We start from the raw sequence: 18,079 nt of genomic DNA on the forward strand, positions 1-18,079 counted from the left end.
CAGCTAATGAGGGAGCAGCCCAAGGCCAGGGTGCCAGCCAGCTCTGTGGCTCCTTGGGACAGGTGAGCTGCCTGTAGAGCTCCTGTGTCCTGTCCCCAAGCTGTGAGCCATGGGGCAGAGCCAAGGGGCCCAGCAGGAGAGGACAGTGCTGAGCAGGCAGAAAGTGCTACCAGAGAAAACTAGCCCAGAGCCCAGAGGCAGTTGTATGTGTCTTTGCAAAACTCTGAAATCAGATGCATGGGCTACAAAAGTAAGTGTGTACTGCTGCTAAATGCTTATTCCTCAATTTGAACCCTGTTATTTTAGCTCACTTTCTACTCTGTTCTTTTATGTTTATTTATGCGACTGAAATAATGGTTTCAAAGAATTACTCACAGTTTGAATTTAATGTACTGATAAAAGAAAACTGCCAAAACTAGAGGGATTCCATTTGTAGATAATAAATGCAACATTTTGTAAGAGAAAAACAAGAGAAAAATATTTTGTGCCTTTCCTCATATTAATTTCTGAGTCAGGTTTTCACTTCATTGTGCTCAAAGGAACTGAGTGGTATGCAACAATTCCTCATTGAATGAGGACTGAAGGAAAATGAACTTTTTATTAGTAAGATTTATGGCTTTATGATTTACTTCCTACAGGGAAACCAACTCAACATGCTGAACAACTAACCAAGCTTTATTAGTGAACTATACCCTCATTATACATTCTATGCTGTAGATTTCCAGAGCTGTAATAGTCTTCTAGGCCTCCTAGAACATATTCCACTACAAAAGCTCTTGCTCATTCTATCATTGGTGTGCACTTCTTTTCAGCAGGTTGCACCACACCATAAGGTCCAAGTGAGCCACAGCCACATCATGGACATTGATGCTAATGATCAGCTGTGCAGGGAAGGTGGTTTTTGTCTTAAATAGACCAGAATTTTCAGGGAATTAAGCCAACTGATGGCTGGTCTTAACCTGAGGAGAATCTGGAGCCCCACTTCAGGAAGGAAAACAAGATAGAGCAGAGTAGTAGTGAGGATGGACAAGCACTCTGTCTGGAGATGGAAAGTCTCTAGGACATTTCAAGGTGTAGAGGAGATAGAACTATATTGTCTTTTCCCTCAGCACTGAGCCTCTACATCCTATCCTTGCCTTCTTCTTCTGTCTTTCCTAATCTAGTTTCTTCTTCCTGTCCTCTTTCCTAGCCTATGGCCTTTGCTGCTTGCTCAAATATTTGGCATCAGGACTGTCTACTCAGCCAGTGCCAAACCTCTTTTTGCTCCATTCTCTCCTGGCTGACACTTAGTTCTCTCAGTTTCCACCTCACAGCCCTAGGCCCAAAGCACAGATCCTTTCCCTCAGGATCTTTGTGTGGCCATCCCAAATTATTACTTCCTCTGATGGCCCTTATCCAAATCTGGAATAGAATCATAGGATCATTAAGGATGGAAAATACCTCCAAGACCATCGAGTCCAGCCTGTGACCAAGCCCCACCTTGTCACTCAGACCAGAGCACAGAGTGCCACATCCAGGTGTGCCTTGGACACACCTCCAGGGATGGGCACCTCACCACTTCCCTGGGCAGCCCCTTCCAATGCCTGACCATCCTTTCAGTGAAGAAATTCTTCCTGATGTCCTCTTGTCCTGTTACTAGTTCCCTGCAATCAATCACTGCTGACCATAAGGTCCTGACCCCTGAGGTTGCCCCCTTTCTAGTTTTACCCCATTTTACTTGCTACCCCAGACTCATTCTCCTCACTTTGACATGCCTTCAGATCCTTCCCTCCCTATATTCAGCTTCCTTATCTCAAAGTATGCATTTTCTTCTTACCGAGTTGGCTCCTCTCTCACCCATGCTAGAAACAGCTTGCTTATCCATGGAGTTGGGGCTGTCCAGGCAGGCAGAACCTGGCCCACAACAGACAGACAGACTGGGCTCCTCTCCTGTGGATTTATGTAGGAGCAGGCTCAGACAGTCTGTGGAGTTGGACTTGCATATCTCAGACTGCTTTGAAGAGCAATAAGAAGCTCAGGACCACTAAATCAGAAGCGAATTTTTGGTTGCTGGAAGAAAAAGACCTCTCTACTGATAGGAAGAATTAAATTGCAGCAAGGCAGATAGCCAAACACAGATTGCTGCTGAGGTTATGAAATCCTTATCATTCAAGGACTTGAAGCAAAAGTTAAATAAAGAATTCTCAGAAAGATTCCAGGTACATCCGAGCCTCTTTTGGCATAGAGGACTGGACTAAGTTTTTAGGACCCATGAAGGCCCTAATTTCCTAAGGTTTTTGAAAAAAAAGAGAAGGCTGGATGCAATTTTACAAAGTTTGTAATTTCAAAAGTTTCAGAGGATTTTGGGAAGGATGGCAAAAATCCCAAAAGCAATTTCCTAGCAAATTTCAGATTTCTGCTCCATAATGTGACAGCAAACTGTTAAAATATTTTTTTTTTAATCACTAAAATGTCTTTAAAATACACAAACCAGCATGTTCCTCTCTACACTTGTTCTTGGAAATGGGTGAACTTCTCTGGCTGAAATTTGCCAAAACTTGAGCCTGAGTCAGACACTTGGCATGTAAAATTTCAGCCACCAGTTACATTTTGGCAAAATTTTAAGGAGTTAAAAACATGTCCTAATGATAAGCACCAGGCAACCTTAATAGCATGCAGACATGTCTAGAAAATACAGATAGTTCCTCATTTGGCTTAATGCAGCACACGTCTGACATGTTGCCATAAACGCTTCTTTATCTTTTCTACTGTTTTTCTTGGCTTAAATATTACAAATGTTAGACTTCAATGCCATATAAAGAGAAGTTAATTGTTATGCAATTTGAAAACAAAAACTGTTTGGCAAGGCAGTGCAGCAAGTTACGTTCTCTTATGAGAAACAGCAGATCTTATCTATCCTGGAAAAATACCAAGCCTATAGACTGATCAATGGAAAACAAAAAGCAGAATTTAAGTAGAAGAGATAAAGCCTTCAATAAAATTGTTACCATTTAGATCAGGGCAGGTATTTTGCTGTTTTTGGGGAAGATAACACAGACTATTTCTTCCTGGAGCTCAGAGTATCTAAATAGTATCCTGAGGTTTCAGCCCATTGCCTGGGATGATACTGAAATTTCTTTGCCTGATGGCAATCGCCACTGCAACAGCCACTATGCCAAAACCTCTGCTTTACAGGTATTGGGTAAAGGAGCTTTTGGATCACTGAGTGCTGCTCCCTGTACATAAGATTTTAAGAAAAAATAAGAATAAAGAAACTTGCATTTACAGGACTGAGGTCTATTAAATTATAGCAATTCCAAAGAAATAATGGGGAACAGGATAAAAAAATTTCCTGAGGTGCCGGCTTGATGGGAATGGAAAAATATGCTATCTTTCTTAGGATATGCCAAGTTGGTGAAACTGGAATGTGTCTTGAATAAAAAGGAGAGAAAAAAACGGTATCTGTACTTGATGTGGTAAGAAGCCAACTACTTTAATTCTAGAGCCTGGGTTAATGCAATTTAATGTCATTATCATGCAGAACATAACAAAGATATGCTGGCTATCAGCCCTTCTGGGGTATATATGCAAAACTGATTCAGTCAAGGAGATGTAAAGTAGTTTGGATGTAAAAAGGGTGCTAAAGAGCTGTCTTATGAAACTGCTCCCCAGTGAGCATCAGGAAATTCCACCCATAAACCCTGATTCCAGCACATTGGTATAACATTTGTATCCAGACTAAGTATGAGAGCACCTGCAGAACCTACTGCACGTTGTCAGTGATCACAATGAACTCACATTCTCTTTGCTTTATGCAAACATGTCCTCAACAATACATTTAGTAACTATCTGTAGCTGTTGAAAGGGGAAAACCTAATAAATCCAACTAGATAATAACTCAAGGAATTAAAATAATTGGAATTTCACTGAGCAGCTGCAGGATTTGTGTCTGACTCAGCCTAATTATAGCCTGAGCACATCAGAAGGATCTCGCCCTGTGAGTAGGCAGAGTTAGGCAGAGAAAGCCATTACAGAGCCCAACAACCTAGACACAGAAAAAACAATTCAGACATTCTGCTGCTTTCCTGAAAGATCCCATGAAGCTCAAATGGCCAATGAAGTCAAATACTGATAAGGGAGAAAATAAATGGAATGTGTGTACAACGTGTATTTTATAAATTGAGCTCTGCAATGGAGGAACGTCCAGAAGAGTAGAAATCTGCTAATTCTGCCTAGTGGCCCATTGCACAATGCATTTTTTTTTAAATTAAGATACCAGTGAACCCACAGTCTTACAAATAAAGAGAACATCTACATCACAAGGCACTGCTTGGTCACTGATGTGACAAATATAATTTAAAATTTAATTCCTATCACCCTTCCCAGAACACAAGCATATTTTATAAATAGTTGGGTTTGCACCATGAACATCCTCTCCAGCATTCTGATCAAATACATCTGCTGTGCCACTTATATGACATTTCAAAGACTAAGTCTTAATGCAAACTAACTAATCTCCACAAAATCCCTGAGATGAAGATCAGTGTTGGCTTCATTCTACAGAGGAGGCACAGAGTACTCAGGTCTGTCTAACAGATGGTGGCCATACCAACACTGACTGGGAAAAGCAATAACAAATTGATAACAAATGTGATTTGTCAGCTTTCCTCCCTGGCTGGTGGAGCACACACTTACCTGAGTACAGGGCACATGGGGGGACCATGAAGCAGCCTTTGGCAGAATTACTGGAATACAGGGTGGCCAGAAAGCCACAGGGCAGGAGGCAAAGCATCACCTTCACCAGCCATAAACTCCAGCTACACAACTGAGAGTTTGCAACAACTTCTCCTCCCTGCTGGCACTATTTGATGGGTATGGAAGAGCTGCCAGCTGCCCCTCCTCCCAGAGCTGTCTCCTATTTTCTACACCAGAATGCAGAGGCTAACTCTGAGCTAGGTTAGAGACACAATTATGAGCTGCAGCTAACATACCACCCTTGCTACGATTCCCAGGTTTTCTAACACAGGTGAAAATTGGATACAAGTTAAAAGAAGGGAGATTTATGTAAGATAGGAAGGGAGACATTTTTTATTGTGAGGGTGGTAAGACATTGCAACAGGTTGGCCACAACCTGTTGGGCAGGTGCCCCAACCCTGGCAGAGCTCAAGGCCAGGTTGGATATGGCCTTGAGCAAACTGGTCTAGTGGGACATGACCCTGCACATGGCAGAGCGGGTTGGGACTAGATGATTTTTAGGGTCCATTTTGACCCCTTAATATTCTATGATTCAATTAAATGGTACCAAATATAAGACATTCTTTCAATGCTTTGCAACTGTACAGGTGAGAATTCAGAGAGGGAGCTAAAAAGAATCCTTTAGCTGAAGTGTGAAAGTAAGGGAAGACTGTGTGTGATTCCAAAATTAAAGCCAATGATTTCAAAGCCAAATGTAGCCCTCTTGTCATGCTGCCTGCAAGGGACCCAGACAGAGAGTATCTGCTTATGGCTCTGGGGATCATTATGGTGCAAACCACTGACACATGGCATTTTTTTAAGGGAGTATCTTTTTCTTAGAAAGAGGAGCAGGAGAAAAAAAACTGACCTGTGTGTGCAAAACATAGGGTAGGCCTGCCAACACAATACATATTTGCTCGAAACTGCTCTGTGTTCAATCAGCAGTGGCATGACATTAAGGAGATCTTGCCACCAAACGAACTGTCTGACCTTGAAAAAGAAGGTACTTACGTGTCTCCTGACTTGCGGTAATTCTCAGGACATTCCAAAGACAGGCAGCGAAAGCCGCCCTGGATGTTAAAGCAGGTCTCATTGAAAGAGCAGTTGTGGCTTTCTGCAACACACTCATCGATATCTGCCAAATGGAAACAGGGGAGTGGATTAAACACATGCTTCTTCCACTTCTTGCAGGTGCCAGACAATGAAAGTATGCTATTAGATACTACAGAACATGGGGTGCAATTAAGCATTACTACAGGATTGCAAGGGGAGGACAGAAGAACAAAAAAGAGCACTAACCCAACCAACCAGCAAGAAGAAAAGGAAGAGCAGCAGTGCCACTAAGTGGACAAGACTTAAATATTTGCTGACATGTTTACAGCAGTATATTTTCTTTTAATGTCTAAACTAACTCATAGCACTTCACCATTGGAAACTTCATTGTAAGAATTTAAAATAATTATTTAACAATATTTTAAAAAGTAGTCTCTACTGAATTACTTTGTAACTGAAACTTCTTGTATATTTATTATAAAAGACTGATTTCTTCAGATGTCAAGCTCATGTGTACTGTGCTACCTATAATGTCGAAGGAAAGGCATTTTTCAAATACAAAACCTGCTAGAAATTGTCAGAATTCCACAATGCAGTGAGGTCTCCCTGCAGTTATTGAACCCACCTTGGCAGTTGCGTGCATTGGGTGCCAGCCTGTACCCAGTAGAGGGACAAGTACACTGAAAGCTCCCAGGAGTATTAATGCACCGAAAGGAACAGATATGTCCTCCAGTGGGCAAAGCACATTCATCAATATCTGCAAGAAAAAAACACCACTAATTTACTATGTGTTCATGACATTCAACCCAGTGTGCATGTAAAGTGCTCCTGCTGTGAGCTTCAAACACAATTTGATGATTCTAATTTCTGGGCAATGAAGAAGATCATCACATAGGTGTTGGCTCTAGCCAACAACATTTAAATAGCAAAGATTTTCAGGAATAAATGGAACTCTGAAGAAAATTAAAGGCTATATGAGAGCCCAAGAGACAAAGTAATGGACGAGAGCAAGCACTTTACAGTGACATGTATTGTAGTGCTTTATAAAAGGAAGGGATAGGAATAGTTTTATCCCTGTTTTTGCAAAAAGGAGGTCAAAAGTAGGTGTTCTGGCCAAGGTCTCACTGTTTAGTAAGTCTTGTAGACCTAAGTCTAAGCTCAGAATCTTGTCCATGAGGTCATACCCACACCCTCCTTGTATTTGAGAGCACATTAGTTCAGAACCAGCTCCAAAAAGAGGATCTATAAAATACTACCCAGTAATATAATACATTACATATGTAACATATAAATATGCTTGTATCTCCACTTGAAGACTAGAAATTCTGGTAGCTCCTCAGGAAAAATTTCTGTCAAGTTACAAAATTGTGCCAAGCTACAATTCAGTGTAAACAGCAAAAATGACACCACATAGGCAAAGAGAAGGACATGGGTGGGCGACCTTCATTAAATACAGTTTCACAAGGAATACCAGAGAGACTCAATATGAAAAAATTACATGGAATTTCTCGTGTTTGTTATGGCAACAATAAGAAATGGCCACCCACCCCGTCCCTGCAGCACCACGGAGCTCACCTTCACACGAAATGCCATCGATGTCACTGAGCTGGAATCCGCGGCGGCAGTAGCACTGGTAGGAGCCGTACACATTGGCACACTCTTGGCTACAGGGGTTGCTTTCACACTCATTCAAATCTGAAATGCAAAGTTATACACGTGAACCCCAAATTTCTTGCAATACTCATCACTTCTATTACTGTAATAAGACAAAAGTTCGGAAGGTTTTTTTTTTAATTAAAAAGAAGGATGGCACACATCACTGAGTAACCTGGAAAGAGGAGGCTTTGTGTATGTTACCCTTAACAGGGTCTGGCAGTACAGGTTAATTTTCACTGTGCTATAATTTCCTACTGCACTTCAAGGTGTGAGACTGGGAGGGAATCTTTAGGCCAACACTTATATTTTTGTGTCTGCATATCAGCAAGGCTGGTTTTGAAGGTTTTGAACCTGATTGAGTTGAATCACCCTTCAAAGTGCAGCAAATGCAAACCCGTACACCTCTGCATCACAGAATCACAGAACTATTCAGGCTGGAAAATACCTCCAAGACCTTTGAGTCAAACCTGTGACCAAGCCCCACCTTGTCACCTAGACCAGAGCACTGAGTGCCACATCCAGAAATTCTTTGGACACACCTCCAGGAAAGGAACTCCACCACCTCCCTGGGAAGCCCTTTCCAATGCCTGACCACCCTTACAGTGAAGAAATTCTTCCTGATGTCCAACCTGGTGCAGCTTGAGGCTGTGTCATCTTGTCCTGTTAAATGGTCCAGTCTAAAGGGGATATATTCAAGCTGTGGGCTATAGTGGCCTCGACTAAGCACAGCAGCATTCATGTAATCAAAGAGACTGCACTGTGATGATTTCTCATGTCATTCCAGGGCAGTCTTGCAAGCTAAAATGAAAAACAGCTGAAAGAGCAATGAGCTGTTTCTCACACTCCATAACCAAAGCACTGACAGCCGTACCTTCACAGGATCTACCATCAGCTGAAAGTTTGAAGCCCATGGTACAAGTGCAGTAGTAGGAACCAGGAGTATTCTCACATTTGTGAGCACAGAGGCGGCCTGGGTAGCGTCTGCATTCATTGATATCTGCAATGATGAACACACAGAGAGGTCTCTGGATTGGCTGCCTCACTGCCGTACCAGTCTGGACAAGAATGTGGCTATAAAAGTTTGATTGTTATTTTCCAGATTTAAATTCCATACTAAAGAGAGAAGAAGTCCTCAAAATGCTCATTTAGAACCACCCCAGAGTATAATTGGATTAGATCTATACAGAAGAAAGTTGCTTTGATCTTCCAAAGGAATCTTTTGCTGTAGGTGCTTATAAAAATATCACAGAAAACAATCACACACACTCTCACAACCTTACCTTTTAACAGGATAGCAGATAACATGCTGACAATACTAATACAGCTTCCTTTGAAGTATCAACAGTTCTTTAATACGGATTTAGAGTCAGCCAAATAATATAGCAGTCAATTTTTCATTCTGATGACAGAGGGTATGCAGAAAGCAGTAATATTCTTTACACAGGATCATTTTGTAAGTGCCATGGCTGCATGTATTTTGGTTGCTGGTGCCACTTACCAATACACGTCCTACTGATGACATCGAAAGTATAGCCAGCTTTGCACTCACAGCGGTAATTGCCTGGGGCATTGATACAAATGTGTCCTTCTCCACAGGGCTGGCTAGAGGATGAGCACTCATCCACATCTAAAACAAAAAGTGATTTTAAGTAGGTTTCTGACTATGTAAGTTGAGAGAAGAGGAACATGTTAATATATTTTTTTGTCCCCTGGTAGTTATAAAGTGTTTTGAAACAGAAAACAAGATGTCATCATACTCTCAGCTTTTACAAGATCAGAGTCACAAATCCAAACTATTTGTATCAAAGCAGGTTAGCTCTAAGGTGTCCTTAATGTTGATGGTCTTGGGAGGAAAGCAATGAAGTAATCAGGAAGTCTTTGGAGGAATTCAGGTGCAAAATTGTTTTATTATGCATACTCAGTATGTGTGGATCAGATCTTCACTGAGTCTAAGAAGATGCCTGAGATCCAGAGTCATCACTAGTGCTTTGATAAGCCACACACATTGAAAACAGAAAAATGCCTCATTTTGCAGAAACCACCTCAGTTAAAAGCCAGCCAAAGGCGACTATTTCTTTCAATGTTACTTGAATGGCTTCTGTGGCACATTAAGTTGACCTTGTGTTATCTGTCTGTATGAAGGAGATTTAGGACCACACAACATTGTTCCATTTACACAGTCACAGCCAATGCCATTTATGGGGGCTGATAATCATTACTCCTCAAAACATAGGGTTTCATGAAGGACATATGAAGGACAGAGGGGTGGATGCTTGTCATTCTTCACTTGCTGGGACTGCCATGAGGGAAAGAGCAGGGCCAAGAGCTGACTGTTGGAATGATAAAAACCTGGTCAAAGTGCAAGAAACTGGTAAACATAAATTACATATGTGAGTTCTTTTCTTGGAGCTGCTTTTTCTTCCCAGCTGTCACTCACCTACGCATCTCGTTCCATCTTCATTGAGATGGTAACCTCGGCCACAGCTGGGTGAGATTCTCTGGCAGGTAAAGGAGCCATCAGTGTTAATACAGATCTGTCCAGCTGGGCACGGCATGCTGGTACTCAGACACTCGTTGATATCTACAAGAGCACAAGTCAGTGTAACTCCTTCTGGTCTCAAGAGATTTAAGGTAAGATGCTCTCATTATGTAACCCTTCAGAGAAAAGTTCTGCCTGTGGGAGGAGACAACTATTCATGACATTTAGCTTCACTGATACAGTGCTTCCAGAGTGAAGACTGGGGAGGTATAAAAGTATAAGATACCACAGAAAAGCAATGGAAATTTGGTGTAGAACTTGTATTTGTTTCAAAGCTTTTAAAAGTCTCTCCTAAACATACAAAGAGCCAGTCAACAATTTAGCTCACCAGCTTAACCAGTTCTGCTTCAGTCTGTGTGTTCTGGTTGAACTCTTAGCTTCTACAGGATGATCAGAGTCACAAATCCAACGACAAAATCCCCTTAACTCCACACAGAGCAGCATTTGATTCCCAGCATTAGATTCCCAGCATGTAAAGTTAGGCTGTGAAACTGCTTAAATATTTCGAGCTAATGCATTTTACAGGCCATAAATATTGCTGCTGCAAACTGATGTGGCTTTACTGATGTCCATGACAGCAAGTTAATCAGAATCTGCCATGGACCTGGCATTACTTGTGGCAGGCGTGTGCCTTCAGAGAGCTTGCTATGCACAGGGACTGGCCCCCTCATTTTAAAGGCTGCAGTTTTGTTTTCTGTCTGTTTCCAGTGTCAGATTTCAACACTACAGGAGAACAAGGGGCTGATAATGAGTGCAACTTGGCAGCTGCTGCTGCTGGGCCAGTTCCGCAAGTCCAAGACTTGCTATGCCAATGGGGGAATTAAAAGTTGAGTTGAGACTTGAAAATGATGCTCAAGGGAATAACTGATAGATTTGTAGGTCACTTTAGACAAATCCATATAGAGTCTGCTTGAAACCAGTAATTTTAATACATTTATATGAAGGTTATAATTCTGGTTTTGGGGAGTCTTGGAAACAAGGAATTGGCCTGACAAGCTTGTAATCAGTCTTTAAAGAAAAACTCCTCTCCACAGTATGTTATAACTTCCCTCATGCACTGTAAATTCTTGATGGGCTGTAACGAGGGACAGGATTGGAAAGACCTACTTGCCTGTAAAACCAAGCAGACTAATATCAAAGGGTGTTGCAGAGGATGTCACAGTTACAGCTTTCTATACAAAGCTTTGGCTAAAATCTTCTTGATAGAGGTAGATAAAATATATCACAATTTTTTTACAAATTTTGTTTCAGATAAAATACCTAAAGACTTAAGAAGCTAACCACCTTAGGAAATGATCTCAATAAAAATAGTGATCTAACATATAAATCTTTTATTTAAATGGCTTTCATCTGTCACTCTTACCTGTGGGATCAAGGAAAGAGCAATGCACACAAAGATGAAGAATAGCTTGGGTATCTCAGAACCCACCCAGTGAAACTACAACTTTTCTGCCAGACAACACTGGAGTATTCCCCAAGATAAGAACATGCCTTACCAATACAGTTGCCTAGTGCATCTTGTATAAACCCACTCATGCACTGTAGCTTGGGTCGGCAACGGAAAGATCCTGGAGTATTCTGACAGATAAAATCGGGGGGGCAGTTATGAGTACCAGTCTCACATTCGTCAATATCTGGTACATCACAAAAAAAAATCGTTAGCAGGAATTTGACAGGTTCTTTCATTACATTTAAAACATAAAACATAGTTAAAAATCATCACATAGATTAATCCTCAGCACACCTTCCTGGAATTCTGTGATCCAGGATCAATCTGATTTACTACCTCAAAAAAGATCTCAGTAAAACCAGGTAGGTTAAGAATTTTTTACCATTTCATTATTAATATTATATATAGGGGTGCGTCTGTGCATATTATGCTTTACAAGTTTAGTTCTCACAACCAAATGTTTCAAAACTATTACAGAGTACCTAAAGCATCACATTCAGCACTGCTCAGCCTTGATTCAGCAGCGTGCTTAGCTTTGAAGTTTGGAAGATTAAATTACCAAAATGCAATTTTAATTTTAACTTTAGATCCAATGCAGATATGGTTCATTTCTTTCACAAGTGAATTAACTTGCCTCGATTCCCATCCATATTAAGGGTTGCAATATCCCTGCATTATCATGCTTTAAAATGCACATAAATATGACTTCTGCTTCCTTTAATATTCTACTCCAGTTCAGAATAGACAATAAATATTTATGAATAAATTATTGTTCATGTAAAGCAGTTAAAGGAGACAACAGCAAATGGGGCTTCACTCACGAGTGTAGTCCTGTCCACATAAAGCAACTGAAATTTAATGTTTGCCACCTGGCAATGGAATAAAATCTCCTAAAGCTATCAAAATACAGAAACTCTCCAGCAATAGGATACCTCAGCTTTCTCATTCATGCAGTTGATACAACAGTAGCCCCAGAGCTTTGTGAGACTTAAAAAATGAGTGTGGAGACCTTTTGAAGTTTAGGTCGGGTTAATACTGAGTTGGGTTTAGCAGAGTTCTACATGTAGCACAACTCAGTCATATTGCTTGGCATTTAAAAACCATACATGAAGATTATTAGATTTATTTTTATCACTATTAACATAACATTAATAATTAACATTAGTAACATATCTTACCCAGATAAGAATTTTCTAACATTAGTGACAGGTATAATTTACTATCTGCACTCCTTTTTTTCAATAGAGAAATATGTTAATACTTGCTAGTAAGCTATTTGTGGGCTTAAATCTGATGTCATTCAAACTAATGGAAGTGTTACTTCAAAGGGATGACAGTTACACCATGATACTTTCAAAAACATTGCCTAATGTTCTGCAGGTTTTGCATTGCAGTTTGTTCATTAGTTATTTTATTCAATCTATTATTCATCACTGATCTGTTTCTACAGTAAAACCTTACCTAAAATTTTGGTTGAGTTAATTTACTCAGTGGAATGAAATTAGTTTATTTATAAACCGTTCTAAGCTTAGGGGGAGCAGACTTTTCATAGTGAAAACCAATTCCACACCAGCTGGAGTTGGCTGCTAATTTATATCTCTGTAAAGGCAGCACGCCAGGTGAAGTTACAGATGCACATAACAGCATTCTTTAAGCTAAATGGAACTTGAAATAAGTAACTTTTTGAGTAAGAAAGACTGTTATCTTTCTGTTCAAACACAGACAGTCAAGAGCAGTGGTTTTAGCCCCTTTATGTTTTTAAATCCCTAGGAATGCTGTGATTAAGAAATTAATCCCTTTGTAACCACCTAAGGGTAAAAGCTTACTTTCTTTTTCTAAAGATGCATCTACTTTCACATTTTCAAACGGAGTCACCTGGTTGCTCCACTTGCCACACTTTGTTTCACACTCCAGAATGTGCAAACTTGATTCATTCAGGTTCATCTAAACCATTAGAAATGCTCCAAGAGCAGGACTTAGGCACTCCACTCACAAATGAGCAACCAATTCCACAGAGCAGGCTGGAGCTAGCCAGAAATAATCTCCAGGGTATTGTGTATAGTGTGAGTTCTGAGCCTTTGCAATCATCTGTTTTAGCCCCCAGAGCAGCTCCTAACAAGCAACACAAGCTGCCAGTGTGAAGTAGTTATCTCCCCTGGAAGTCTTTGCAGCAGCCCCCAGCATGATCTAGTTATTTGCAAGGTGACAGGTGGGAAAGCTGCTGTCCTTGAAGTGTGTGTGTCTCAGTTACACGTGTATTACCAAAAACCAAAGAGCATGACATGGTGATGTGCTTAGATTTTAACTTAAGCCTGGAAGATTCTAGTTTCTCTGCACAGGACATACCTTTGCAACGACTGTCATCTGTGAGTTCATAACCAGTTCCACAGCTCGTGTCCCGCTGGCAGCGGAAGGATCCCAATGTATTGACACAGGTTTGTCCAATCCCACAGTTGTGTGTCCCAGTGATACATTCATTAATGTCTACAATTAGATATTTAATTATTTAAAATTAAATTATTAAAAAAATAAAACCAAAATTATTTAAAAATAAGTAAGAGAGGGTAAATAAGAAGTATGATGTTGCTGGGAAGAGATGAGGTTGAAGGTTAGCTGTGGGCACACTTCCAACCAGGCATTCCTCTAAGCATCAGAATACAAAGGTGTGGATTTGGCCTCACACTCACATCTCACTATACAGCTGCTGCCAGGGCGTGAGCCAGCAGAGACATTTGGGCCCTGTTGGTACCAGGACTGGCTGATTCACTGTACTTAAGAAGAGGAAGGTTAAGTGAGTGAGAGCAAAGAGCAAACATCATCTGAGCGAGTCTAGTAGGAGATGATGTTGCTGGACATGTCTAAAGCTGTTAGAGCTAGGATGTGTAGACATGGTCTGCTGGTGGAGTTTGCAGGATTTGGTTTATGTTAGACTCGATGATCTTAAGGGATTTTTCTAACCTCAGTGATTTCATGGTTGGATTATAGTGACTATATGAATGAGGCATACTTTCTGAAATCCTCACTTTGCTCTGCTTCCCACCAACAGATGGCTGAGAGGCTCTTTGAGCCAAGTTGTGACTTTCTACTTTACAGCTACTGATAGACGTTTCCTTTGTGAATTTTTTTCATTTTAATGCATTTTTCATTTGAATGCATAAGAAAATCCAACACCCATGTGTATTAAATGTAAAAGCTCTTCCTTTTTATATGCCCCACTAAGTTAGTGTTAATCTGACCGATCATGAATATTTATTTAAAACAAGAATGTTTATAACTGAAACAATGGCTTTATTTCTTTTACCTTCACAGGTGATACCATCTGGTTGAAGCTGATAGCCAACAAAGCAGGAGCAGACATAACTGGATCCTGTGTCTCTGCACTGCTGAGAGCAGGGACCACCACCTAATGAATATGTTAAAAAGTCTCATTAATTAAGAGGCTCTTAATAGGAACTGAAACAAACCTTTAATTTACAGGATATTTGATTTATTTAGAAAAGAAGTTAATATACACATACAAAAGAAAGAAAGGGCTAAGCACTGAAAGCTCTAAAATTAATACAAGAAGGGTTATTCTGACAAACAGAAAGAGAATACTACAGATAATTTACACAAAATTTGGCTCATCATTAAGAAAACTACTTTCTGACCTTGTTAAAATAGAAATTAATATTTTAAAAGTTGCATATTCTAAAAATAGAAAAAATGTTATATACTTCCAACAACAAATATTTGTTGTAAGGCTGCAGATATCCTTAGTACAAACAGAGCCCATGAACTGTTTTTTAGAATGGCTAGATAGGCATTAAACAAAAGGTGTAAGACAGGCACAATCCATGTGAGCAATTGCAGCTGTAATATGTTATAAATAATTTTTTAAGTACAACAATTTCTAATGAGGACAGGGCCATTAATGCCTCACTGAAAATTAGATGGAACCACAGTTTTGTGACTGAGATGAACAGCCTCTGCTCTCTGAATCTCTGCTAATACAGTGAGCTCCACCCTGACACAGTAAAACCTGTAGTGGAAGTGTTAGAAGAACAGAATTAATTTCCCCATGTAATGTGAAGGTGCTCCAAAACAAATTGCTGGAAGTTCCATTGCCTAGGAAATTTAAGTTTCTCCTGTTCAAGTTCAGAAAACTAAAAATACTTTTGGCATGCCAAGTTTATTAGAAAATATACTGTAGACAGAACCACCAATTGGCAATTAGCAATACTAATCCATCTCCTGAAGGCAGTTGATTAACTGAGAAATACCACAACTGATTACATGAAGAAATAATGCTAGGAAAATATGTAACACATATTTCTATGTCATCTCCTGCAATTAGCAACTGGAGACAAGGAGGAAAGGTACTGTTGACTCTGGATTACTAATGACCTGGTAGATATTCCCATTCTCTCCAGAGTGTAACAGCTGTAGAACTAGGAGCAGAGTAAATAATTATTCAATTTGAAATAATAATAAGACTATTAAATTGATTTAATCCTATATACATTTCTGAGTTCTGAAATGCTGGCAGAAAACAATGAATCACTGCTGGTTTAGGTTTATAGACATGTAAATCACATGTGACAAGCAATAAATCATAATACTTAGCAGAGCAATATTCCAAATGCACATTTCCAAGGAGGCAGAAAAGCATGAGTAAACAGGACAATAGCCACTTTTGTCTTCCTTTTTTTCAAGTGATGCATCTCAAATAGCAACAAGTTTAATTTCATATTCAAACACCCTGATATACAAACACCAAGAGAAGAATAAAAGATGCACATATTAAATATAGGATCACCATATTCTGAAGAATCCAAAGTACTCCACAGGTTCAAGGGTGACACTTCTGAGGTATTACCCACTAGAATTTAAATAGAAATTAAATGTATTGTCTCAGCTTCAGTTGGATAAAATGGACTCCACTGTGAGAGACAATGCCTCCCTTGTATTTATGAACAATTTAGGCATCACATAATGGCCCATTACTCCTTGGAAAGGCTCTTCCTCATGTTTTTTTACCCATGACTATCCTAGGCAAAGAGCCTTGGCTAATCTCTAGATCTAGTTTGGCTTCACTTTATTGAAAGCAATCACAAAAGAGCTGGCTAGTAGGACTAGTCACCTGACTCACCTCTGCAGCCATCATGCAGATAAGGATCTTCTTGGTCTAGTTCCTCCTTTGAAATTTCAACTAAAAAGAGGAGAGATAAGCATTAGAGGAGAAAGCACTTTTCTTCTCAAGGTAAAATACTGTGCTTGGGATGGTACTCACACCAGGGTTTTGGACAAACCAGAACAAAATTTAAAAGCATTATTTACATATTTTACAGCTATTTCGTACTTAAATTTGATGTTCAAGTGCTCATGGCCATGGGGCATTTTCCATCTGGCTGATTCAATATGAAAGTCACACTGTGATCACAGATTGCATATGGACTGAGATTTTCAAACACAGGTTCTTAATGTCAGACTTTTAACCAGAGCTTAACCTCATTTTCATCAGGCATGTTGTTGAGGCATGCTTCCACTGACTTTATAGTAGCTTGGGGTACTCAGAGATTTAATGAAAATCAGATTAACCTCAGTTATTTATTTAGACTTCATTTCAAAAAGAACTCCACACCTAAGTTTTTGGGCACATACTTATGGCATTCTTTCAAATGTACTTATATACATTGGAGAGTTTTGATCTGTGATGCTCCTGCCACATGTACGTATCCCAGGAGTCTGTTCTCCCCACATAAGGACATACAGGGGCCAAACACACCCTGAACCCACCCTCTGGGGACACAACACCAGAGACCACAAAATTAATTAGGTCGGAAAAGATTCCCAAGACCATCAAGTCCAACCTGTGGACAACACTCTATGTGACTTGGAGAGACAGCTTGCCTTACCCCTGCAGCAGAATGCCCTTCATGCACTGCTATGGCACAACAAACACAAGGTTCTAGTCCAAAAATCTGTATTGCAAAATGGAGCCTCATCTGCCCTTCACAACGAACCAGTGTCCATTTGTGTTGTTTGCTCTGCCTTTCTACAGGCATTTTTTATTGTCAATAGGGTTATTTGATGTATATTCAAACACCTGCTTGTTTCTTAGTTGAATGATGGGAATGATGAGTTGATGTCCCTGCTTGTGGATACTTTGCAATGCATAGTGGCTCTTCTGTGTGCCACAATAGCCATCCTAATGATTGTTGTGTGTGTCACTTGCCCACAAAGGCAAGCAGGGAAATACTCTATGCCATGCTCGCAGTTCCCATAGGTGACATATTCCTCATACCAGACAGGTATATTGAGTATGCAAATTTCTGTTATTAGCAGAGATGTCTGAGTATGAGGGATCTACCAGTCCAGTCACCTCAGCCAGTGCTAATGGACAGGGGCAATTCCCCTCCTGAGAGAACAGCACACGCAGAGAAACTGCCTGAGAGGGCATTTCCAGATGTTGCCTGATAAGGGAGACATAGAGACAAGCCAGGCTTGAAAGACCTGCAACAAACCTGATAACATTCTGGCTCAAGCAGACCAATGCAAGCTTTTGTAATGGGATTTGTGTTTAAATGATTGATTAGGATGATGTTCCCCAAAATCTGTTGCTTGTGATCTGACAGATGATATGTTTTCAGTACTTGGCGGCCCGTGAGGGGGGCAACACCACACAG

General features: G+C 40.2%; 1 protein-coding gene across 5 annotated transcripts in view; it reads right to left on the reverse strand.

The window, feature by feature from the left end:
• Positions 1-18,079, reverse strand: part of FBLN1 (fibulin 1) — a 75,733-nt gene that overhangs the window by 28,790 nt on the left and 28,864 nt on the right. For all 5 annotated transcript variants that reach the window (XM_014880379.2, XM_014880398.2, XM_088164861.1 and 2 more), the window contains exons 5-14: positions 16,543-16,602; positions 14,713-14,814; positions 13,758-13,895; positions 11,458-11,595; positions 9,860-10,003; positions 8,921-9,049; positions 8,294-8,419; positions 7,342-7,461; positions 6,392-6,523; positions 5,725-5,848 (exon numbers count right to left, since the gene is read on the reverse strand). In XM_014880379.2, the coding sequence (XP_014735865.1) occupies positions 5,725-5,848; positions 6,392-6,523; positions 7,342-7,461; positions 8,294-8,419; positions 8,921-9,049; positions 9,860-10,003; positions 11,458-11,595; positions 13,758-13,895; positions 14,713-14,814; positions 16,543-16,602 (1,213 nt within the window). The remainder of the gene's footprint in view (positions 1-5,724; positions 5,849-6,391; positions 6,524-7,341; positions 7,462-8,293; positions 8,420-8,920; positions 9,050-9,859; positions 10,004-11,457; positions 11,596-13,757; positions 13,896-14,712; positions 14,815-16,542; positions 16,603-18,079) is intronic.

This window comes from Sturnus vulgaris, chromosome 5, assembly GCF_052056855.1.
Source record: "Sturnus vulgaris isolate bStuVul1 chromosome 5, bStuVul1.hap1, whole genome shotgun sequence".
Lineage (NCBI taxonomy): Eukaryota > Metazoa > Chordata > Aves > Passeriformes > Sturnidae > Sturnus > Sturnus vulgaris.